A 25,954-nucleotide genomic window follows, 5' to 3' on the forward strand; every position below is an offset into this window, starting at 1 on the left:
AACAAGCATTTTTGATGTCCCAAATATTTCAATGAGAACTTTCCTGTCCTGAGACTAAATAGTGGAGAGGGTATTTTATTACAGCTGTGATTAAACGGCAGCTATGATGCTGGCTGCCACATATTGGAATCAAAGAGGGTTTGGATAATATCCTAAAAGAGAAGTCAGTAGGCCATTATTGAGATGGATTTGGGGGAAATCCACTGCTTACTCCTAGGATAAGCAACATAAAATCCATTTTTTTCCCCAAATCTTTATTATTTTCAAAACTTACAGTAAATGTAACCATAAATATCACATTTTATACATCAATACCACACACTTAATATTCCATTAATATCCATTACAGAATTAGTCCTCCCCTCCCTCCTGAACAATCACAATGCAAGCACATAAAATTTCTATAATGAACCCCAATATATCTAAATTTATTAATCTAACAGGCCCCCATCCTCCCCCCTCCCGAATGTGCATGACAGAGAGAAAATCATTAATCTTCACAGTATTTTGCTAATGGCTCCCAAATCTCCTGAAATTTCTTAAAATTCCCTTTCTGAATGGCTAATATTCTTTCCATTTTATGCACATGACACAATGAATTCCACCAAAAACTATAATTAAGCCTCGTCCAATTCTTCCAATTGCTCATAATTTGTTGTAGGCAACTCCTGTCATTATTAATAAAAGCCTGTTGTTCTTAGCTGATATTTGACTTTAGCTCTCATTGACATGCCAAAAAGCACAGTATCATAGGATAATGCCACTGGATTTTCTAACAAGCAATTTATTTGGCCCCATATTGATTTCCAAAAAGCCAAAATAAATGGACAATAGAACAATAAATGATCTAAAGTCCCTGCTTCGAGATGACAATGCCGACATTTATTAGACTTAGAGCTGTCCAACTTTTGTAACCGAACAGGGGTCCAGAATGCTCTATGTAACAGAAAAAAACCAAGTTTGTCTCATAGATGCCGACATTGTACATCTCATCCTCCAAGTCCAGATTCGTGGCCACTGAGATGCAGGAATTTGGTGCTTAATCTCAATTCTCCAAATGTCCCTAAGAGCAGTTTTTGGTTTCTTATTTATAAATCCAGCTAACAATTTATACCATTTTGCAGCCTGGTGTCCCAGGAAGTCTACCTGAAAGCATAAGAATTCCACAACTACACTAGTTATTTACATTTTTCCATTCAGGGAACCCCGCCTGAATGGCCTGCTTCAGTTGCAAACATCTATAACTTTGTGATTTATTAAGTCCAAATTTATGTTGCAACTGTGAAAAATCAAGCAGTTTACCATTAAATATAACATCCTCTAAAGTACGTATTCCTGCTATCATCCAATGCTTCCAGATAACCTTAAATCCGCCAATTTGAATCCATTTTTAATACTTGGGATCTAGCTAGGTATTTGGAACCCGAGTTGGCTTCTGTTGGAACAGAATACTGGGCTTGATGGACCTTTAGTGTGTCCCAGTATGGCAGTTCTTATGTTCTTATGAAGATGGAAGTACAAAATGATAGCAATACCTAAATATAAAATTGAGACCCGTTGAACACAGATGGTGAAATACCAATTATAGTTAATGCTTACACACCCTTGGCCGGTGTGCTTCATACAGTGCTGTGGACTGGAGGGAGGAGAAGGGGGGCATTGGGAATGGTGGTTGTTCCAATGTTAAACATGAAAAAACAAGGAAGGCGACCGGGAGGGGGGGGTTATAGGGGATATGGTGGAAGGGGAATTGGATTCATGGGGAGAAATGGGGGCTAGAATGCATATAATGGAACGAGGTTAAAAAATTTTCAAGAAGTAGGATTAATTTGTTATTTCAAAAATACGGTTCAACTGTTTGTTTGTTTTATTTGCTCCTACTCGGTTGATGGGGAGTAGTTGATATTGTATTATGGATGCCATTTGTAACATACAAAAGTTTTTTCAATAAATATCTAAATATTAAAAAAAAAAAAAAGAAAAAACAAGGAAGGCAACCAAGTCACATCAAGGTCTGCGTGGGGGAAGCTCAAAGTGCCAAACTTGGCTCACAACCCGCCCTCCAGCCGTCCTCTCTGCTCGTGTTCTGTTGGAGGCCAGGTTCCTGAAGAAGGGCTCCTCCCGAAACCAGCGCGGTTGAACCTTTCCTCCCGGCGCGGTTTTTCCGTTTGTGTGACAGTTTTGGATAAGTATTGCTTAATTTTGGATGTGTTTTTCACTTTTTGGTATGGTTTTTGATTTTGTCTGTGATTTTGTGTGTGCTTTTTGAGGGAGGTTTGGCTGGCAGGGTTTGTGTGGGGGTCGCTCAGGTAGTTTGTGTGGAGTTTCATTTACTCACTTTGATTGTTGATTGGTTTGATTCTTGCACACACAGGGCGCTCGATGATGGTGTGCGGGTGGAGGCTTATGGCCTTGACCCAGAAGTGAAGTGTCGGAGCTGCGCTCCTATCACTGAGGGTTCACACTGAGAGCGCCCTACAACATTGTACAGTGTGACATGCTTTTTGACATGTTACACTGTATTTGGCTTGTAAGTTGGGAGCCAAGTTTGGCACTTTGAGCTTCCCCCACGCAGACCTTGATGTGACTTGGTTGCCTTCCTTGTTTTTTCTAGTTTAGGATTTGTTTGGCAAATCAGGAGTGTGTTGTTGTTGCCAATGTTAAACATGGCAAGTTAACTCTGAAACACAGGGTGGATGGATTAAAGAAACAATGTACATCCCCTTGACTGCTGTATTCTTTGGGACTGAGGTGTATCTTGAAGTTCTTAATAAAATTTAAGTTAAAGAAAAATAAAAAGCGGCTCAAGTCACAGATCGCTGGGCTCTCTTACCTTGTCTCCCAAAGCTCCAGTAAGAACAAATGTCGAGAAGACAGGGAGCTGGTATTTGGCGTTCAGAGGCCAGCTCTCGATGGTTGCACCCATTGGTAAGCAAAATACCGGCACAGACTCTGGCAAAGGGAAGGCCTCCCTGTCCTGCACGGGATAGCGTCCGATCAGCCCTGTAGTTTCATTCCCATAAAAAGACAGCGAATGTCAGCAGAGCAGAAAGGGGCTACAACAACACACAGTGTTCACATGGATGCACTAAAAATAGTCGGTAATACAGACTGGATCACTGCTGGCCAATTCTGAACTAGCGATCAATGCACAACCAAGTTCGCATGCAAATGATTTGCACGGAGGTGAAAATCATTTGCATGCAAACTCAACAGATCAATCGCTCAGTGAGCCCTAACTGCAATGACAGGGGAAGCAGACTCCTATTACTGTGACCCACCCCAGGGCCTGATTGACTTGGATTCTGCCCCCTATGTATCCCGGGATAAATAGGGAGGAGCCTAATGCCCTGATTGGTGAAGACGTCTAAGGTCCCTCCCATGGGCGGAGCCATAGGCATCTGAGCCAATCAGGGCCTTAAGCCCCTCCCTGGGCATCACAAGATGCACCAGGGAGGGAAAGCCCTGCCATTCAGAAGCAGTGAGCCTAAGAGCAAGACAGACTGAGCTTCCTTCCTGCTCCAATGTATCTGAGAAAGTATGGGGGGGAGGCTTGGGGAACCTCTCCTGCCTTTTTTTCAAGAAGGGGGAATATGTTTGGGGGGCACCTGGCGCAGGAGTGGGCCTTTGGTGCCAGGAGGGAGTGGGCATTCTTCCTGCCAGATTACTATGGTGGGGGGAGGGGGGGGAGTCACATTGGGGGGAGGGAGTGGGCATGCTTCCTGCCAATTTTCTTTCACAGGTCGGGGGGGGGCGGCATGGCAGGAGAAGTGGCCATTCCTCCTACCATTTTTGTTGGCACAGGAATGCCATTTCTCGGTGCTGGTTCATCTGGCAATCACTGGCAGGCGGGGGGGTGCTTTTTTCTTTTTTTATCAGATAGATATTTTGCGTGTGTAACACAAGCAAAATATCTGTGCCATTGAAGAACCCCCCCCCCCCCCAAAACAGGCTATCCTGTCGTTTTTTTCTGACATCTAAAACCCCAGTTTTATTTTTTTGCATAGCCAAGCGATGTTAGTGCATCAGTCTAAACTAAACTAAACTAAACCTTAGGTTTGTATACCGCGTCAACTCCGCGAGCGTAGAGCTCGGCACGGTTTACAGAGTTAGGAAGAAAGAAACTCCAATGAAGGGTTATAGGAAAGGAACAAGAAGAAACAGAGGGACAAGGGTCCTAGAGAGCAGGAGGTGTTAGATTTTTGAAAAGAGCCAAGTTTTCAGGTGTTTGCGGAAGAATTGGAGGGAGTTTGAATTTCTGAGCGGGGATGTGAGGTTGTTCCAGAGTTCTGTGGTTCTAAAGGGGAGGGATGTTCCTACTTTGCATGGGGTTTTAGCTAATTTGCAAGGCCGGATCAGAAAATGGGCAATCGAGGAGGAAAACCACACGGTGAGCCATTTTGTGAATCGGGTCGGTAATAGCGATCGCTGGCTTTAGTGCCTCTGGCCCAGAGTGCCTTACAAATGACGACAGATCTCCCTGAGCAACAGCAGCAGCAATCACTGTGTGGCTACTGCAGTCAAAAATCCCAGCAAAACACAAAGTTTCCTTCCTTCCCCCCTACCTGCATCCCTGATCTACGTTGCAGAAATCAAGCACAACCCCCCCCCAGCCATGTTTTAAAGAGGAAAGAAGGGACAGGGGAGTAAAATCACACGTTCAAATACTTGAAAGGTATTAGCGTAGGACAAAATCTATTCCAGAGAAAGGAAAATGGTAAAACCAGAGGGCATTATTTGAGGTTGAGGGGTGGTAGATTCAAGAATAATGCTAGGAAATTCTTCTTTATGGAGAGGGTGGTGGATGCGTGGAATGCGCTCCCGAGGGAGGTGGTGGAGAAGAAAACGGTGACAGAGTTCAAACAAGCGGGGGATGAACACAGAGGATCTCTAATCGGAAAATAATGGGTATATATTGAAGGAACTAAGGCCAGTACTGGGCAGGCTTGCAAGGCCTGTGTCCCAAATATGGACATTCAGTTGAGGACGGGCTGGGAAGGGCTTCGATGGTTAAGATGGGCTGGAGTGAGCTTTGACGGAGACTCCAGTAGATGGAACCTAAGCACACTACTGGGCTGGGCTCTGGGTTTCTGGCCCAGAAATATCTAAGAAAAAGGACCATTTAAACTAAATCAATTTATGGAGCATGTATGCTTGGGCAGACTGGATGGAACTCTCGGGTCTTTATCTGCCGTCATTCACTATGTTGCTATACAGACCTGCTTCATACACCAGCGAGTGTGCTTTTGACATGGATTTCTTATAGCACAGGAAGAGAGCTGGACCCCACTGCAAGAAGAAAGAAGGGTGAGTAGGCACTGCGCTCCCTCCCAGATCACACCGAATAGGCAAGCAGAAAAACAGTGGATTTAGGTGCTGGGCTGGTTAGCAGTTCTACCCCATTACTTACCATGGCTGTGTTGAGGTTTTTGTCCACTCGGCAGAAGGTGTGGGGCGTGCTCTCCCCCTTGCTAGGTATAATGATGCAAATGTCAGTCACACCAGGCGTGTTCAGGCCCTGGGACTGCGGGGCCCGACGATACGTCAGGAACGTACGATGGTGTCCAGGGCCTCCCGAGTTCAGATTAGCAGAGTGGCTGTAGGGTGTGGTATCGATGATCTGGTATTCTGAATTTAGTTGATCCTTTCCTTCATAGAAAACCCTGGAAATTGTAACACAAATCATCTAATTTCTATCCCACAACATAAATCCCAATTCTGCAGAATACGGGACAAAACATTCTTCAAAAGGTAAAAAAATAATTAAATAAATACTGGAGCCAAACTCTCCCAAAAGTAAATGCAGGTGTATACTGATCTTTAAGCGAGAACACATTCGAAAACAAATGAAGCCTTCAGCTGTCTTTTGCACCGTATGAAATCCATAAGGAATGTCCAATCCAAAGTAAGGGACCCGAGACAGGAAAAGCTGCTTCTCGAGCTTCAACATGGCACCACTTATTCATAAAGCGTTTCTCTCTACATCCCCCTCATCCCAGCACCTGACTCCTCAGGCAGCATCTCATGTATTAGGTTTTGAATTTTTATTATTATTTATTTACCACTTATATTTCAGAAATCAATCACTTATATAGTCAATCACTTATATAGTCACTTATATAGTGACTATATAACCACTTAAAATCACTTATATATAATGACATATATAATCACATATATAATGACTATATAGTCACTTATATAGTGACTATATAGTCACTTATATAGTCAAGAAATCATTGAAAACAAACTAATCACCATAAGAATCATCTCAATACCCTGAAGCAACCTGCTCTACTCTATAATTCCTCTGGAAATGTCCAGATAACTTCCTATGTAATCTGCCTTGAACCGCAAGGTAATGGCGGAATAGAAACCACTAATGTAATGTAATGTTTACATTCCGTTACTTTTATCATATTTCACCATCTGTCCCGGTGGGCTCAAACTCTATCTAGTGTACCTGGGGCAATGAGGGGATTAAGTGACTTGCCCAGGGTCACAAGGAACAGTGAGGGATTTGAACCCACAGCCTCAGGGTGCTGAGGCTGTAGCTTTAAGCCCTGCACCACACACTCCCAGTACCTAATGTTCTTCACATTATCGAGTATCTCACGCCCCACCCACCTCCTCTGGATACTCCCAGAGCGTTTCCCACCTGCCGATCACCCTTCAGTATCTCATTCAACCCCGATACTCAATAACATGCAGTTGGGAAACAGAGTATCTCGCTTCCCATCTTTCTCCAATGCTCTCAGAACTCCCATAATCCCCTACTTTTCCTACCCCAGTTCAATGATCGGAGGCTTGTCCCTTCCTCTCCTGTAGCATAGGTACTTTTGGGCGGTGCTCAGAATACCAGCACTGAGGTCTGCAACATGCCCTGTAGGGGTGTTTTCGATGCAGGTGAAGCCTTCGGGCACATCCTCTCCCAGGGACCGGACGATGACTGCCACATCAGTGATGGGTTCGGTAGGACGTGCCACGCACTGGTGGCTCTCATCTTCTAAAAGCTTTGATGCGTCGGTCAATCCTGCCACCACAAAATAGTCCACAAGCTGCGGTGGTTTCTCTTCTGTCATGTCTGAGCAGCTTCAAGCATCCGTCAACCCTGCAAAATGAGATTAGGGTAGAGCTTTAAGCCACCGACTCTCGAAGATAAGGGCTTACATTCATTTAGAATACGGAACGGATACATTCAGCCTGCTACACACTAAAGCACATCCTGCATCTTTAGGCAGTATTGGAGAGAAGAGAAAATATGGTTCACCCAGTCTGCCCTGTTAATCCTGCTAAAAGAGAAGTCCATAAGCCATTATTAAAGGGTGAAGGGGATGGGACTTGATATACCATTTTTTCTGTGTGGTTACAAAGCAGTTTACATATTTTGGACACATGGACCTGCAGTGGGAACTGAACTCACACCCTCAGGATGGCTGAGGCAGTTGGTCTAACCCAGTGGTTCCCAAACCTGTCCTGGGGACCCCCAGCCAGTCAAGTTTTCAAGATATCCCTAATGAATATGCATGAGAGAGATTTTCATACAATGGAAGTGACAGGTATGCAAATCTCTCTCATGCATATTCATTAGGGATATCTTGAAAACCTGATTGGCTGGAGGTCCCCCAGGACAGGTTTGGGAACCACTGATCTAACCATTAGTACAGTCCTCCATTAAGAAGGCAGTGCAAGCAAATCTCTCTCATGCATATTCATTGTGGATATACTGAAACCTGGTCTGCCAGTAGATCTCAAGGACCGGACTTGGGCAGCCCTAAGGCCTAAACCCCCGCTCAATTGGGAATCAGAACAAGCACCTAACTCCAGTCTCCAATTGCACAGAAGTCCATCTTCCACCTGATGGAGCTAGAGAAATCCATTGCCTCTTATGGAACAGCTCAGTTCTGAATTCTCTGCCGCCCCCTACTGGAAGAGGGGAATAACCAACACGCTATTAATGTAATGTAATGTAATGTAATTTATTTCTTATATACCGCTACATCCGTTAGGTTCTAAGCGGTTTGAAGAAAATATACATTAAGATTATAAATGAGAAGTAAGAAGGTACTTAAAAAATTCCCTTACTGTCCCGAAGGCTCACAATCTAACTAAAGTACCTGGAAATTAATAAAGAAGAGAAAATAAAGATGGCTGAAAAAAGAAAAATTCTATGTGAATGGATCTGTTAGTGATGCTAAGGAAATGGGTGTTGGATAACTTTGCTCTTTAAATAAGAACCTAAGAATTGCCGCTGCTGGGTCAGACCAGTGAGCCATCATGCCCAGCAGTCCGCTCACGCGGCGGCCCTTAGGTCAAAGACCAGAGTGGTTGATCATTGGAACAAGCTTCCAGTGCAGGTGATCGAGGCAGACAGCGTGCCAGCCTTTAAGAATAAATGGGATACCCATGTGGGATCCCTACGAGGGTCAAGATAAGGAAATTGGGTCATTAGGGCATAGACAGGGGGTGGGTAAGCAGAGTGGGCAGACTTGATGGGCTGTAGCCCTTTTCTGCCGTCATCTTCTATGTTTCTATGTTTCATCTTCTATATTTGAATCTAGCCTTACCTGCGTGCGTTCTGTTTCAGCCGGAACTTATCTAACCTTTTCTTGAATCCCTGGAGGGTGTTTCCCCCTGTAACAGCCTCTGGATGAGCGTTCCAGATTTCTAACACTGTTCACTCAGTTTCGCTTTGTCCAATATTACATTTTGCTTAAAGTTCAAAAACCATTCAGTTGGACTTACGGTAAATACACTAATAGGGGCAATCAGGAAGGAAGAGAACTTTTCCACATCACTCAGCAAAAAAAACAGATTATTTGTGTAGAAAATCCAAAACCACATAAGATCTTTGCAGGGTTCACTACACAGCCCAGAGCAGTGTTTCTCCAGTCAGTCTTGGAGAACCCCCTTGCATTCACCATCTCACTTATATGCAAATCAAAGTCGTGCATATTCATTGTATATATCCTGAAAGCCTGACTGGCAATGGGGTATTCCAGGACCGGCTGGGGAAACACTGGCCTAGAGCAAGGGTAGGCAATTCCAGTCCTCAAGAGCCAGAGCCGGGTCAGGTTTTCAGGATATCCACAATGAATATGTAGGAGATGGATTTGCATGCACTGCTTCCTTGAGATGTAAATCTATCTCATGCATATTTATTGCGGATATCCTGAAAACCTGACCTGGCTCCGGCTCTCGAGGACCGGAATTGCCTACCCCTGGCCTAGAGCAACCTCACAATTAACTCTTTGAATGTCAGCCAATACAAGGTCATGATCCTCCAGATTTCAGCATTTGATTGACTGGACCTTCGCTATATTGGTTTTGTTCTTTTAGTCTTGCAAGCATATCTATGCTTGCAATTATGCTTGGATTTTTATGAGGAATGTCTTAGTTTATTATTTTTTTTAAATTCCATTGGTTTGGGGGTTAGTTTAATAGCATGTTATGATGGTCTAGGTAATATCAATTTACTGTTTTATTGCTGTATAATTAAATTTTAAATTACCATATATACTCGAATATTAGCCAAGATTTTTAGGCCCAAAAATGGGGGTCTAGGCTTATATTTGGGTCAGCGCTCACCCGTCCCTCCTCCCAGATCTGTTGCAGGTCTGCCTTAAGACCTGGTGATCCAGTGGCGAACCGGGACAGGAGGGATCCTCCCACCTCCTGTCCTGGTCGATTGTGCCTTCCTTTACCTCCCTCCCACCTCCTCCGCATACCTTTTACAATCTTCCTCGGCCCAGCATGTCCTCCCCCCTTCTCGCCACACGGACCGATGTCACCCTCACGCTGGAAAAGTGGCCCGTGGCAGTGCTTCTGGAACGTCCCCCTTCTCACGTCCCAGCATGTTTTCCCTTCCGCGCCAGTCCGATGTCTCCGTCACGCTGAAAAATCTGCCGGCCTCGGCAACGATTCGGCAACGTTTTCTGCGGCTCCCCTTCCTGCTTTCTGTCTGCCGTGATCCACCCAGGCAGAAACAGGAAGTTGCGTCAATGAAGACAGACCACGGAAAAGACCTCCGGTCCGACCAGCACTACTCCTGCTTCTCACTGCACTAAAAGAACAAGCTGGTCGGGAGTCAGCATGGCCTAGGAGTTACTGACACACAAGAGAAGCCAGAGCAACAACAGCATTGAGGCACAAACTTTCCCGTGTCAGACCAGCAGTGAACATAAGAATTGACGCCGCTGGGTCAGACCCAGTGGTCCATCGTGCCCAGCAGTCCGCTCACACGGCAGCCCTCTGATCAAAAATCTGTGCCCTGAGACTAGTCCTACCTGAGCACGTTCCGGTTCAGCAGGAACTTGTCTAACTTTGTCTTGAATCCCTGGAGGGTGTTTTCCCCTATAACAGACTCCGGAAGAGCGTTCCAGTTTTCTACCACTCTCTGGGTGAAGAAGGGGAGGTGCAGTACAATGACCTCTGGTCAGGCGTGCTGGAGGCTCAGTATGCACAGAAGTACACAAGCTGCTGGTCGATCTGAGTTTTGTTCCTCAGCCAACCAGGGCTTCGGGTGTAGGACATATCTAATGATCGCATGTCAGCCAGACTGCACAATGAGCTACAATGTGTGGAGCCCGAGCTCAACCAGAGAAGGAAAAACATTACAAAGAGTAAACGCCAGAGAAGTAAATGAAGGTTCGCGGTACTGTACCTCAAAATCAAGTCAATTCCAGCCGACGTAGAAACCAAAGCAAGCAGCAAAGCTGCCGAGTACCTGCTGTGACAATCTCCTTGAATTAGGGAGAAGATGTGAAACCAGAGTCGAAACACGAGAACGGAATGAGCAAAAGCAGAAGCTACCGGAGAGAGGAAGGAGTCATGGGTGAAATTTCACATCCTTCATTTGGTAAGAAACCTTCCTTCACACAACATTGAATAGTGCGCGGTTAGAGCTGTTCAGAGCACCTTAACAACACGTGCGGTTCCAACCCACCCACTCCCCCCCCCCCTCTCAAGGCCATCTGCATGCCCTGATGGTAAGAAGCCATCGAATCTACGCCCCTGCCATCGGGGAGAGTCTAGCCCCGGTTCCGGTTCTCACTGGCTGGTTCTCTGGTGCCCACAAAGTCCTCCATGGGTACAGACTCTGCTGCCATTTCTCCTTCCCATCCCTGATCCACACAATGAAACAGCTGCACTGGAAAAGTCTCCCTGGCACTTGTGCAAAGACTCACAAAGAGCTGATGCAGGAGAAGGAACAAAGACCTGGAGTGTTAAAAATTGTCATCGTCCCCCCCCCCAATGAAAAAAACCCTAAAAGGGAGAGGGCTCAGCACACAATGCTTCTTTCTGCCTGAGGCACCAGGCAAGCAAGGCGAGGGAAACACGGGACAGAGGAGCTGGCAGCGAGCTGCCCCTCAATACTTTGCAGCTGTTGGTTTCAGTGTGCATGAGCTTACTGGAACTCCGAAAATAGACTGGAAATCCCAAAATAAAGCTAAAGGAAAGAGCTGTGGAGGGGGGGTAAGAGTCACTGCCTCCCACAGCACCATTCGCTACTCACTCGGCCCGAGACTAAAGGGAACAGATCCCTTCGCACCTACCTCAAGCCTCTGCCATCTCCTGCCCCACGCAGATTTTGACGACTTCCTGCAGTAGCCCCGACAGGAAGCTCCCTTTTCAGTGTATGAACGGGCCCCTTCTTCCCACACTGTCCTCCGATATACCCGCACACATGGGCTCCAGAGTAGCTCTTAACATGCTCTGCCATACCTTTACAGCAGTGGTCTCAAACTTGCAACCCGGGGGCCACATGCGGCCCCTGCCAGGTCCTATTTTGGAGGCCCTCGGTATGTTTATCATAACCACAAAAGTAAAATAAAACAGTTTCTTGATCATATGTCTCTTTAGCCATAAATTACAATATTATTATTAAGGCAGCCAAAAGGAAAGATTTATAAAGTATAAAGAGTTTTTACCTCATGCAAAAGTGTCATTTCTTTAATATGACAATAAGGGCCTCTTCTATTAAACTGCACTAGCAGTTTCTAGCGTGGGGAGCCGCGCTGAATGGCCCGCGCTGCTCCCGACGCTCAAAGAGTTCCTATGAGCGTCGGGAGCAGCACGGCTCTCTGCACTAAAACCTGCTAGCGCAGTTTCATAGAAGAGGGGGGGTAACTATTTTTTCTGAGGCCCTCGAAGTACCTATAAATCCAAAATGTGGCCCTGCAAAGGGCTTGAGTTTGAGACCACTGCTTTACAGGCTTCTTCTGTTGCTCTCAACCTCTCAGGCCACCGGATCCATGAGCATTAGAAATGCAACGAGAGCCCTGACCAACCGCGAGGCCCCCATGTCCCTACCTCAAAGGCGGGACCCCAGTTCCAGCGACGAGGAGGAGAACCGCAGCATTGCACACAGCTGCACAGAAGCCTTAACCCCAAACTGCAGAGCAACCTCTGCACAGCCCCTTCCTAGGGTGTATTTTCTTCCATCAGGTTTCAACTTCTGCACTTTCAGGAAAAAAAAAGAAAAGGCGGAAGTGGCAAAGTTTCAGTGCAGCTGCAGTCAGAGGAAGTGAACCCTCCCTGAAGCAGCCGCTCCTGGCCCAAGCCATCCTGATGCCAAGCAGTAAGGATTACCATATTTTCAGTTTGCAAATCTGGACACCAGGGCAACATTTCACCGTACAAGCGGAAAAGAAACATACTTTTGAAAATAAGAAAAAAATTTTTAAAAATGCAAGCTATCATATAACCAAATAATAATACAATTCACGATAACAATATCTCAGAAAACAAATCCAATAATATCTGAAATATAGGTGTCAGGTCAAAAGCGCACCGGGACAAAGGTGCGAGCAGACAATTGAGCGCAGCGTGGAGGCGCGTACTGAAGAAAATGACTGTTTTTAGGGCTCCGACGGGGGGGTGGGGTGGGGGGAACCCCCCCACACTTTACTTAATACAGATCGCGCCGCATTGTGGGGACGTTGTGGGGGGTTTGGGGGGTTGTAACCCCCCACATTTTACTGAAAACTTCACTTTTTCCCTGTTTTTAGGGAAAAAGTTAAGTTTACAGTAAAATGTGGGGGGTTACAACCCCCCAAACCCCCCCACAACGCCGGTGCGATTTGTATTAAGTAAACTGGGGGTGCTCCCCAACAAAAACCCCCGTCGGAGCCCCTAAAAACAGTCATTTTCTTCGGCGCGCGCCTCCATCTTGCGCTCAGTTGTCGGCGCGCACCTTTGTCTTCCGCGTTGTTGTCTATGTTGAATCAATTTTTATTATCAAAATATACAAAAACACAAACCAACAAGCACGAATCACAATTACAAAGAATAATCAGATACAAGAGATCGGATTCAACACCCCTCCCACCCCACCCCCACCCCAAACCCCCTGATCTGACAAATAGCAGAACCCTAGTGCAGTAGGCTTGGACTCAGATAACCCACTGCCAGCGAGAAAAGTTAAACTCCAACACTGAGAAGAGAGAAAAAAAAAAAAAAAAAAAAAAAAAAAAAAGGGGGTGGGGAAGGGGGGGGAAAAGAAATAGAAGGTGCCCTGGTGCCCTCACAAAAATACAACAAGCTCGGGGCCCAGAGAGAATTACAATAAATTCAGGATGTCACTTCGAGCACGTGGTGCTAATGAAAAAAGATAAGAATCCCAGATCCGCAGAAATTGGCGTTTTCTTCGCAGGCTAAAAGACGCATCCTTCCGCTCCAACAGCAGCAGAGCATGCAAACGATTCCTCCAAGCCCAAAAGGAGGGCAAGGTATCTCCAATCCAAACAGCCAGAATCACCTTCTTCCCCAGGACACCCACCCGTCTCATAAACTGCCGCTGACCCGAATCAGACAAACAAAAGGCCTCATATTTATCCAGCAGGAGACCAGCAGCAGAAAGGGGGAGTGCTTTACCAAAAATGCGCTCCACATAAGATAAAACCCGTCTCCAGAAGAGTTTAATTTTCACACAGGACCAAAAGGCATGAATAAACGAGTGGGGTTGCTGGAGACACTTGGGACACAACGGAGAATCCGTATAACCTGAATAATATAACTGACTTTTCGTAAAATAGCCGCGATGAATCACCCTAAATTGACACTCCCGGAGATCTGCATTAACAGACACTCCTGGAATCCTGGAAATTAAGGAAGGGAGATCCAAAGCGTCCTGAGCCATCCCCAAATCTTGACACCAGCGAGCTTGGAGTGCAGCACGATCAGCCGGACCTAACCAACGCTGGAGATCTTTATAAAGACCTGAAACCGTAAACCCAGTCTCCAAATAGGGATCCAGTAGTGTCGCAAATCTATCCTCAATCGAAAACGCCAAAGCGGCTCGGGGGAGAGATTGGATATAATGATGAAGTTGCCGAAACGCAAAAAAGTCACCCTCAGAAAAAATTCCAGACCGGACTAGAACATCCCAAGATTTTAAAGAGCCATCAGCCTGGAGAACATGAGCAAGCAGCGTATAATTGCGTTGTTGTCTATGAACCGAAATATAACATTAAATCCTCAGAACCCGTCCTATCCCCTACTCCCAATCAAATAGAAAAAAATAAAGAAATAAAACAAACAAAAAAAAGGGAAAAGGAGGGAGGGCAGTCCCACAAACTACCAAATGATATATCATAGAATACCCCAGCAACGCAACAGCTCTATATAATCAGCCCACACGTCATAAAAGGAATATAACTGTCCATTTCTCAGGGCGGTAAAGTTTAAACATCAAACAGAAAAAAAATGATCACGTTTTTGCAAAAAGTGATCAATAAAATAATAATAATTTTATTCTTATAAACCGCCATATCGCAAAAAGTTCTAGGCGGTTCACATACATGGGATACAGATAAAATACAAATTAGAATAATGGACTTAAAAACAGATAAAGACAGAAAGCATTTACAATATAATGCAGAAAATACCGGCATTGCAGGGAAATAAGTAATACATAGAAGAGATAAAATGCTTGGACCCGTGCTCTTTAACATCTTTATAAATGATCTGGACATAGGTATGACAAGCAAGGTGATTAAATTTGCGGATGATACGAAGTTATTCAGAGTAGTAAAGACGCAGGGGGATTGCGAAGATCTGCAACGTGACATAAACGAGAAATGGGCATCGACATGGCAAATGAGGTTCAACATGGATAAGTGTAAAGTGATGCATGTCAGTAACAAAAGTCTCATGCACGAATACAGGATGTCTGGGGTGGTACTTGGAGAGACCTCCCAGGAAAAGGACTTGGGAGTTCTGATCGACAAGTCGATGAAGCCATCCACACAATGTGCGGCAGCAGCAAAAAGGGCAAACAGAATGCTAGGAATGATAAAGAAGGAGATCATGAACAGATCAGAGAAGGTTATCATGCCGCTGTACCGGGCCATGGTACGCCCTCATCTGGAGTACTGCGTCCAGCACTGGTCGCCGTACCTGAAGAAGGACACGGTACTACTCAAAAGGGTCCAGAGAAGAGCGACTAAGATGGTTAAGGGGCTGGAGGAGCTGCCGTACAGTAATAGATTAGAGAAACTGGGCCTCTTCTCTCTCGAACAGAGGAGATTTAGAGGGGACATGACGAAACATTCAAGGTACTGAGGGGGATAGATTTAGTAGATAAAGACAGGTTGTTCACCCTCTCCAAGGTAGGGAGAACAAGAGGGCACTCTCTAAAGTTGAAAGGGGATAGATTCCGTACAAACGTAAGGAAGTTCTTCTTCACCCAAAGAGTGGTAGAGAGCTGGAACGCTCTTCCAGAGGCTGTTATAGGGGAAAACACCCTCCAAGGATTCAAGACAAAGTTAGACAAGTTTCTGCTGAACAAGAACGTGCGCTGGTAGGGCTAGTCTCAGTTAGGGCGCTGGTCTTAGACCAGAGGGCCGCCGCGTAAGCGGACTGCTGGGCATGACAGACCACTGGTCTGACTCAGCATTGGCAATTCTTATGTTCTAAGTTGAATATAAGGAACTTGATTGAAAAAATGAAGCAGAATGCATTAAGATACCAGCCTATCAAAGAGTTGATAGGCACATCACTTCATTTTCAATATGATGCTATAAGCAGCTCACACGCCACTAAGAAATATTTTGCCAGTTTATATTGAGCCTTCGTTATATGGGGTGGTCTCAAATGTAACAAGCAATATTGAGCCTCAAGTGGCTAAGAGAATTCTGTGCCCCGAGTATACAGCTGTCCAATGGAGTTCCCAAAAAGTTGAACCTTCCCACAACCCCAGTGGATCAAACAATACAAAGGAAAAACGCAACCTCATGGGTAAACTATAGAAACAAAAAAAGGAAGTAGGGAAGGGACACTGGTCAAGCCACTGTGTGGACAAGTACGTTTATTTAAAATATAGAATTTCAGTTAAAATTTGCACAAGTATACATATATATACACAACAAAACGTGGCAGGTATGTAAAGTTCTTTGTAATAGAGCATATACTGGACTCCAACACGGTCCATGTTTCGGCCACAGGGGCCTTCCTCAGGGGTGTAAAAGTAGCCCAGTAGATGGCGCCAAATGACATAAAATCAAGCTAAACTGAGTTTACTTGCAGAAAAGTTCACAGAGATGCCTGCGGCTTAGCACAATATGGAATAATCAGATGCGATCAAAGAAAAACACTGTGATAGCCTGGAAGCATATATGAAAAAATGACCCCCAATTCTCCAGCATCTCGCCAACACCGAGAGGAGCCTAAAGCACAAATCTTAAACAAGCGTTCCACCTATATAAGATCTGTCATGCTACTCGCCATAGAAACTTTAAACAAATTGCAAATAACATATTGCCAAGTTTTAAAAGTAAAAGATAAACCCAATTCCAGCTCCCACACCTATGTACAACTTTCGATAGGATTAGACCGAAATAATAAAGCCTGGTACAAGCGAATGATAGAGTCCCTAAGAGGACCAACCTGTTCCAAGTGTGTTTCCGATAAATTTAATTCCTCCCAAGCCTTTACAAAAAGATGACGGCGGAGCTGTGTGTAACAAAAGGAGTCCTTTCCCAAAAGGCCGTACTCCTCCTGGATCTCCTCCCAAGAATGTATCCCACCTCCATCCCGCCACAAGTAAAATAATGTACTTAAAATAATTTTTTGTACGCAGGCCAATATTGCTCTTCTAGTAAAACCACGGGTATACATAATTGCTGTTAATTGAAAGTATTGTTGATCTGGAAACATAGACCTGCGCAGCGTCAACCATTTTTGCAAAGGAGTTTGCGTAAGAGAAGAAGGAGTTCCAACTAAATAGCGTTAACTGAGACTCTGGCAACCAGGGAATAGCCCACAAAGGGGGTGGTCGAAGGTACCAACTGCTGTTCCACCCCTATTTTTACTTTGAAGCTAAATCTGCCTCTTAACCCTTGGGGGCTTCCTGCGCCAGATATAAGGAAAAGGTTTTCTATTAAGAGTCTCAAAAAACGTATTAGGAATCTGAATAGGGAGCGCCATGAAAAGGTACAGTAACTTGGGCAATGCTAACATCTTTACTGCTGCAATTCCACCCACCCAGGACAAATTGAGGCCATGCCATGTGATGCAGGGTTCCATTTTAGGAGTCGCTGCCCAGGAAAAGGATCTAGGTGTCATCGTTGAGGATACATTTGGACCCTCAGCACAATGCGCAGCCAGCGGCTAAGAAAGCAAATACATTAAATTCTCAGTCATCCAGCACCAATGGGAACTGATAGATGCTGGATAAATGTAATTTCTGGTTGCTTGAGAGTTACCATTAAAAACTGGACTAACTACTGTAATACTAAACCCCATCATCCACCCACTTGTAGGTCCAGCATCTGTTCCTCCTTTCTGTTCTAGGTCGCTTTCTATCTCCCCCACCCCCCACTCCTTTTACGGGTCCAGCATTCATCCGTCTCCCCTGCCCTTTAACCCTGCAAGCCCAGTATTCATTCCCCTTTCCCCCCCCCACCACTTATTTTTAGGCCACCTCCCTGTCCTGGGTCTGGAATCTCTTACCTGGAGCTCTCCTGAAAAAACAGCAGCCGGTTAGCAGTGGCAGTGCTGTAAACAGGCTGCTTGGGGTCTTTCCAGTGTTGCGTCAGGGGGTTGTCGGGTCAACACGGGAGAGGATTTATTTTTTTTTCCGATTGGATGGATAACTGGGATTCTACTGTAGGATGTTAGGAATTATCAGGAAAGGAATGGAAAACAAAAATGAAAATGTTATAATGCCTTTGTATCGCTCTACGGCACGGTCGCACCTCAAATACTGTGTGCAGTTCTGGTTGCTGTTATCTCAGAAAAGATATAGTGGAATTAGAAAAGGTATAAAGGGCAACACAAATGATAAACGGGATGGGACGACTTCCCTATGGGGAAAGGCTAAAGCGGCTAGGGCTCTTCAGCTTGGAGAAGAGACAGCTCAGAGGTGATCATAAAGGTCTATAAAATACTGAGTGGAAAAGGTAGATGGGAATTGCTTGTTTACGCTTTCCAAAACTACTGGGACTAGGGGGCATGATTTACAAATTAGAGAAAATATTTTTTTCACACGGCCTGTAAATTAAATTCCTTGCTGGAGAATGTGGTGAAATCAGTTAGCTTAACGGGGTTTAAAAAAGGTTTGAATAATTTCCTAAAGAAGTCCATAGGCCATTAATGAGATGGCTTAGGGAAATCCACTGCTTATTCCTAGGATAAGCAGCATAAAATCTGTTTTATTACTTGGGATCTACCGTCTATCCCCAAAAATAAGACAGTGTCTTATATTAATTTTGGGCCCAAAAAACGCACTAGGTCTTATTTTTGAGGTATGTACATGATCATCTCTCCCTTCCTCTTTCCCCCACATATGCAGTATCTTTCCTCCCCTCCCTCCCATCTCCCTGTACAGCAGAACCCTTGCCCACCTTCTATCCTTCCCTCCCTCCCATCCCTTGTGCAGCAGAGCCATTGAGCACCCCCCAACACGCAGCTTACTCCCCCTGACCCTCCATCCTTCCCTCCCATTCGAACCCCGCCAACCACAAGAGAGCCCTAAATACCTTTATCCAAAGCAGCACTCTTAACCTAACGGATGTAGTGGTATATAAGAAATAAATTACATTACATTACATTACACTCTAACCAGGCTGCTTCGGCCATGTCCATCGAGGAATTTCCTCTGCCACATTAACGATGACATCATCAGTAACGCGGCAGAGTGAATTCCTCAGCGGAGAAGGCCAAAGCAACCTGTTTAGAGTGCTACCGGCCCGACGCTGCTTTGGATGAAGGTATATAGGGCTCGCTCACGGTCGGCAGGGTTCAGATGAGAGGGAAGGATGGAAGGTCAGTGGGGATTCGGCTGCGTTGTGGGAGCGGCGGCGGGCGGGTCGAAGAGTTGCTGCCGGCGAATCCCGGGACTAAGATTTACTTTTGGGGTAGGGCTTATAGCAAGACCTATCCTGAAAATCATGCTAGGGCTTATTTTCAGGGAAACATGGTAGCTAGGTACTTGGGACCTGGGATGGCCACTGTCAGAAAGACCTTCAGTCAATCCCAGTATGGCAATTCTTATTATGGGGTGTGATATCTTTGCTTCATGAATACTGTAGGAATGCCCCACAATAAACACACACGCAATCTTAGAGTCCAGAGGAGACGCCCCAAAGAAATTACAACTGAACAATTAGAAAGGTGTAGCTCAGAGTAGCTAAAATTGAGCAGCAGGCTGCTGCCTCACAGAAAGTACAATTGGCTTTATTAAGAGATGAATGCTAACCACAAGGAAATTGGACACTTTCGAAAATGTTCAAAGATATCTCAACTTGTGTTTTATAAGTTTTCCAAGACAGTGTTCTTCAACCTTTTTACACCTATGGACTGGCGGAAAAAAAAGAATTATTTTGCGGACCGGCACCGGTGGTTGAAGAACACTGGGCTAAATCGCGGGCCAGACTCCGCCCATCTCCGCCCCCATAATAGTACTAATTGTAACACTATTTTTTCCATTCATTTTTCATATATGCACACAATATAATCTTATTAACAACACAATGGTTAACCACAAAATTAAACTACACGAAGCACACTGTACGTATGCTTCTCAACATCCATTCCTACCAGAACACAAGATAAACCCTATGCAAATACGGGACTAAAAGTGCTAATAAATACAAACAAACCCTTAAGATGCAAGACTCTGCCTGCAGTACAACCCCAGAGAAAAACAAACAAATGCATTTCTTCCTGAGCAGTGCAAAATGCAGAAAGCAGATGTAAATTATCAAAATTGACACAATTCAATTACTAAATTCAAAAATAAAATCATTCCCCCTACCATTGTTGTCTCCCTTCCTCCATGCTGTGCCTTACCTTCTGGCCTGCTCCCGCCTGGCCGTTTTTTGCCACCCCTGGTGTTATCTTCAGGCCGGCTTCCTGTTCCTTTCTGACGCAGTGCACAAAGCCACAAGCAGCAGCTCCTCGCGCGTCCCGAGCCTCATCTGAAAGCCTTCCCTCTGACGTTGCGACGTCAAAGAAAAGACTTCCGGTTCAGGCGCAGGACGCACATAGGAGCCGCTGCCCGCGGCTTTGTGCACTGCAGCATGAGGAAGAGGGAGCCGGCCCGAACATAACGCTGCATCGATCGCACTGCAGACCAGCGGTTAAAGAACACTGTCTTGGGCCCGATACATGTGCCGGCCCTGTGGACTGGCAAGAAATTTCTGCAGACCCACACCAGTCTACAGACCGGTGGTTGAAGAACACTGTTCCAAGACACCCAATTCTATCTCCTATCTACAGATTTGTTAAGGAAGTATATGGAAAAATTTTGAATATCCCCAACAAAGCAATACCCCTTTTTTCTACAGTATGTTACACTTCTGCTAAGAATTTGCCTTCACGGGGTCAGAGAGCTTACAGAAGAATAATGAGAATTTGGATTTGACCCAATTTCTGGAAACATTTGCACAACCCTTATGGTTACTTTTGTGCTTCTGCAGGTTCATATTTGGAGACTATTTTTCTGCTTTTAGTGTGTATAGGACAAAATATCTGGGTTTTCCCAAATCTGACTAAAACAACTAAGAAGAGAAGGAAGACATTTTTAACATTTATATTGCAGATTAGAGAATGACAGAGACAAAACTCATTTTCCCATCCCCACGAGTTCTTTTCCTGTCCTTGCCCCATTCCTGCAAGCTCTGTCCTCATCGGCACAAGCCTCAAACACTTTAAAATCATAAGTGTTTGAGGCTTGTGCGGTTAAGGCAGAGCTAGTACTAGAAAAAAAAAGGGAGGGAGGGAGGCATGGGGCAGGGACAGGGAAACTGAGTTCCTGCGGGGATGGGAAAAAATTTGTCCCCCTGTCATTCTCTATTGTAGATTCAATGTCTGGGAAACTCTTTTCAATTGTTATCCCTGTAAGTATTCTTTGATCTCAATTAACTTTGATTTCTTATAGAAGCTAAAGAATCAGGACACCATTCTCTTTCTTAATTTCTGGTTGACTTTATTGATGGAGCTTGTGTAATGATTTATCTTTTCTAGGGGCTCCTTTTTGTTCCTGGTTTGTCTACTTGTAATGACACCCTGAGCTTTAAGGGTTAATATGGTTCACCCCACTCCACCCTATTTTTTATGTCTGGAAAGCATATACAGGTATGTCTTTTTTTTCCTATGATTATCGTACAAAAATGTTGCCTACTTGTTTTTTACTATTCAAGTAGTTTTGCTTGGACAATTATTATAAATGCAAATAAATACATACAGTATTTGTAACCAAGTGATAAAACGTGGCCATCTGAACGGCCAAATAGCAGAGCCCCCGCTAGCAATAGCAGCCAGGGCTTGGTGACCTAGGCCACCGTTTCTCAACTCGGTCCTGGAGTTATCCCCTTGCCAGTCAGGTTTTCAAGATATCCACAATGAATATGCATGAAAGAAATTTGCATATGTCAGTTGAATGCAAATCAACTATATGCATATCCACTGTGGATATCTTGAAAACCTGACTGGCAAGGGGATAACTCCAGGACCGAGTTAAGAAACACAGCCCTAGGCGAACCTTCAGCCTTATGCCATCTCTCATCTTCCTACAGCAGTGGTCTCAAACTTGCAGCCTGCCAAGTACTATTTGGAGGCTCTCGGTATGTTTATCATAATCACAAAAGTAAAATAAAGTGATCAAACACACACCCAAAACTCATTTCCCCTCCAGTTAGAGGCTGCAAAATGAAAAAACACCACGAACACCTTCTCTCTCACCAAGCAGTCCTATGGGGCAAAGACCTAGACCAACTGTTTTCGTCCACTACATACGGGGAATTCAGGAAACGCCTAAAAACATACCTGTTCCAGAAATACCTAAACAATTGACCCGCTCTCCCTCTCCCTCCCCCCCCTCCCTATTCCACCTGAACTTACAGCACTGTTATAAATATAATCTGTTATCTTCATCTTATCGTAACTTTACGTTGCTATTTATCCCCAACAGGTCCTGTCGGACATTACCTACTAAAATGTACATATTACATTTTCGCTCAGCAAATTGTATTTCTATACTATTGCCTCCTGAGGTCTCTGATATCTGTATTTCCTCTGAATATCTACTTATTGTATTTTGCTGAATGTCCAGCACTCTTGATTGTAAACCGCCTAGAAGACGCAAGATTGTGGCGGTATAGAAGAATAAAGTTATTATTATTATTATATGTCCTTTTAGCTACAAATGACAATATTATTATTAAGACTTATAAACTATAAAGAGTTTTACCTCATGCGAAATTGTCATTTCTTTAATAAGACATTAACTATTTTTTTCTGAGGCCCTCCAAGTACCGACAAATCCAAACTGTGGCCCTGCAAAGGGTTTGAGACCACTGCCCTACAGGTAAAAGCGCACGCCAATAGTTCCCTGGTTTAGCCTGGATGTTAGGCTCTACTGTATATCAACTAGAATTGAAGAAAATGGAGATTTGTTAAAAATAAAAAAGTAATATGAACCAGAGAACAAATTCATATCAAGTTTATATTAAATTACCAGACCTCAAATACCCAAGGCACTAGTTGAATAATTTTTCATGCCCTTACTGGGGCGGTCAATTCATCATTGGCCTTGGTAAAGTGACCTGCGCTGTAAGTGTTTTTTAAATATTTTGAATATCAATTTCATTAAATATAAAGTGTATTAGGTGCTAGAAGAAGGAAAGCACTTATCTTGGTTCATAGACAATCCCGCGAAAGACAAAGGCGCGTGCCGACAACTGAGCGCAAGATGGAGGCGCGCGCTGAAGAAAATTACAGTTTTTAAGGGCTCCGACGGGGGGTTTTGTTGGGGAGCCCCCCCCCCCAGTTTACTTAATAGAGATCGCGCCGGCGTTGTGGGGGCGTTGTAACCCTCCACATTTCACTGTAAACTTAACTTTTTCCAGTAAAATGTGGGGGGGTTACAAACCCCCCCCCACCGCGGCGCGATCTCTATTAAGTAAAGTGGGGGGGTTCCCCCCATGCCCCCCCCCCGTCGGAGCCGTAAAAACAGTAATTTTCTGTGGCGCGCACCTCCACACTGCGCTCAATTGTCTGCGCGCGCCTTTGTCCCGGCACGCTTTTGACCTGACACCCTTATCTTTTGTGCCCGACGGCTGCCCAACCGTTCCACACTCGGTTCCATCAAGGGCTATGCCTCCTTCTATTACTGCACCAAACTTATTTTGCAAGCTTTAATGGAGCCACAATACCCAGCACCCGCACAGCACTTTATATTTATTAAAATTAATATGAAAAATTTTTTTAAAACACTTTACAGCACAGGTCACTTTACCAAGACCAATGATGAATGGACCACCCCAGTAAGGGCATGAAAAATTATTCAAGTCAGCTCTACTATAGCCTGCTGCCCTAGGCGACGGCCTAGGCTACAGCCAGCCTCTCTTTAGACTCTTTGGGTGGAGCTGACCAGGAGCCCCCGCCCCGCACTTCACAGCGGCAGGACAGACCTGGGCACCCCGGGACGACAAGACCGTCCAGCCCTCCGCTCCCGGCTTTCTTCTGCAGAGAGACGGCGCTTCAGCCGAACGCCTCGCTTTCTACCCTCCACACCGCACCTCGCAGGGGGCTGGAATAGCGCGACATGGCGAGCAGAGGGACCGCAGACTGGCGAAGCCCCCCCCCGAAACGCACCGGAAGAAAGCGGCGCCACAGCGAGGCTTGCGACGCACCGAGGCTATTGGGACGTCAGAGCGAAGCGTGCGACGCACCCGAGAGAGGCCATTGGAGAACCCGAACGAGGCTCACGCTCACCGAGAGAGGCCTTTGGAGAGCCAGAACGAGGCTCACCGAGCGAGGCCTCTGGAGAGTCACAACGAGGCTCGGAAACACTGAGGCCATTGGAGACTCAGAACGAGGCTTGGAATAAGGCCCTCCCCTTCCATGCCTCAAACTGAAAGAGACAGAGACCAGCTGGGCGTTAAAGAGTCCGGAGAAGGTAAAGCTGCAGGGTTGTTGGGTGACCTCAGGTCTGTGTTTGACTGGGAGGGAGGGGGCTTTCAAGGACAGGTGCTGGATCGGGAGAAGGTGACATGTTGGACCTGGGAGAGAACAGACCAGTCTCTGAATGCGTGAAAAGAGGGGTGCTGGACTTTTGAAGCGAGGGAGACCCGTCAGCATCTGTTTCTAGAGCAGGGATGTCAAAGTCCCTCCTGGAGGGCCGCAATCCAGTCGGGTTTTCAGGATTTCCCCAATGAGATCTTTTAGCATACAATGAAAGCGGTGCATGCAAATAGATCTCCTGCATATTCATTGGGGAAATCCTGAAAATTTGACTGGATTTCAGCCCCCGAGAAGGGACTTTGACACCCCTGTTCTAGAATCTGTCATAACCTTGAGTGGCAAGCACATGTGACATAGGACAATGTGGCTGCTGCCATCTTCAACTCCAACACCAAGGCCTCCAATTGCCTCTTAAGGACAAAATCCAGCCTGCGTTCCTGTGCATTTTTTCAACCACTTCCCCTTCACTGGAGAGTGAAGTACTGCTTTATAACCTGCGCCACCACGGAATCCACTTCTGCTTGAATCAACAGCTAATTAAAATCAGCTTCCACCAGGTAAACTTTGTCAAGACCTCAGCTACCCAAAGGGGCTCACAATGGTCTGTGAGCATCTTAGTAATGTCTGGATGGGAGGGAAAGTATGTGCTCTGGGTTATAGTGCCGCTTATAAGTGAGCACGGGATAGTACAGACCTGTGAAGACTCTTATCTTTAATTTTTGGAGAGACTCGCTACTAATCTCCAAAAGCACTGAAGGGTTGAACAGCCTGTGCACAGTCAGGTCCTCTTCAAGATCCAGAACTTTACTTTCCCAGGTGCGATGCAGAGTCTCCTAATACTGAGAACCCAGACTGGGACAGTAAAGGCCTAGATACCGATTTCACTTCATCTCAATCCTTTTCTGACTATCTTCCACATGGGCTCTGTTGTAGAGAATCTTAGTTTATGCCTGAGGCAATGGCTTTGCCCGAGATCACAAGGATCCAGATGTGATATGGAATTTCCAGGGCTCCTTTAATTGAGTGAAGACAGAGGAATACCTCTCATGCAAGAAATCACAAGACATGTCTGGAAGCACTAACAATATAACTGAGGCCACCAGGAATCTTCCTATACAATGAATGTATTTCAGACCTTAGCAGACTATTAGAAGTCCCTCTCATCTCCTCATCACCCCTCATTAATACCACCTTGCAGACTACCATTAGGAAATACAAATAAAATTTTTATTAACATTTAAAAATACTAGAGGTGCACTATTCATCTTCTGCATGGCGGAAGACTCCTCCACTATATAAAATAAAATTTTTTTAAACCTCTGCTCAGAGATCATATATTTACAATCAGTTTCAAATGTTGCCTCTGCTGCAACAATGAGCAGATGTGCATCACAGACTAGTTTCAAGTGCTTTATAATCCCTCCCCAGCAAATCACACAATACAAATAAAAAAACACCTCCACAACTACAAGAGACTTGTAATATA

The 25,954-nt window shown here is 45.2% G+C and overlaps 1 protein-coding gene across 8 annotated transcripts in view; it reads right to left on the bottom strand.

The window, feature by feature from the left end:
* Positions 1 to 24,487, bottom strand: part of DENND4B (DENN domain containing 4B) — a 99,069-nt gene extending 74,582 nt beyond the window's left edge. For 4 of the 8 annotated variants that reach the window (XM_033924138.1, XM_033924139.1, XM_033924137.1 and 1 more), the window contains exons 1-5: positions 23,916 to 24,196; positions 6,787 to 7,111; positions 5,411 to 5,663; positions 5,220 to 5,289; positions 2,834 to 3,003 (exon numbers count right to left, since the gene is read on the bottom strand). In XM_033924138.1, the coding sequence (XP_033780029.1) occupies positions 2,834 to 3,003; positions 5,220 to 5,289; positions 5,411 to 5,663; positions 6,787 to 7,082 (789 nt within the window). In that variant the 5' untranslated portion in view covers positions 7,083 to 7,111; positions 23,916 to 24,196. Of the gene's footprint in view, positions 1 to 2,833; positions 3,004 to 5,219; positions 5,290 to 5,410; positions 5,664 to 6,786; positions 7,112 to 10,663; positions 10,686 to 11,186; positions 11,208 to 17,952; positions 17,975 to 23,915; positions 24,197 to 24,219 lie in introns of those variants that run through there. The other 4 variants (XM_033924133.1, XM_033924134.1, XM_033924136.1 and 1 more) reach the window with 4 other exon arrangements.
* Between the last annotated feature and the right edge of the window lie 1,467 nt (positions 24,488 to 25,954).

This window comes from Geotrypetes seraphini, chromosome 16, assembly GCF_902459505.1.
Source record: "Geotrypetes seraphini chromosome 16, aGeoSer1.1, whole genome shotgun sequence".
Classification (NCBI taxonomy): Eukaryota; Metazoa; Chordata; class Amphibia; order Gymnophiona; family Dermophiidae; genus Geotrypetes; species Geotrypetes seraphini.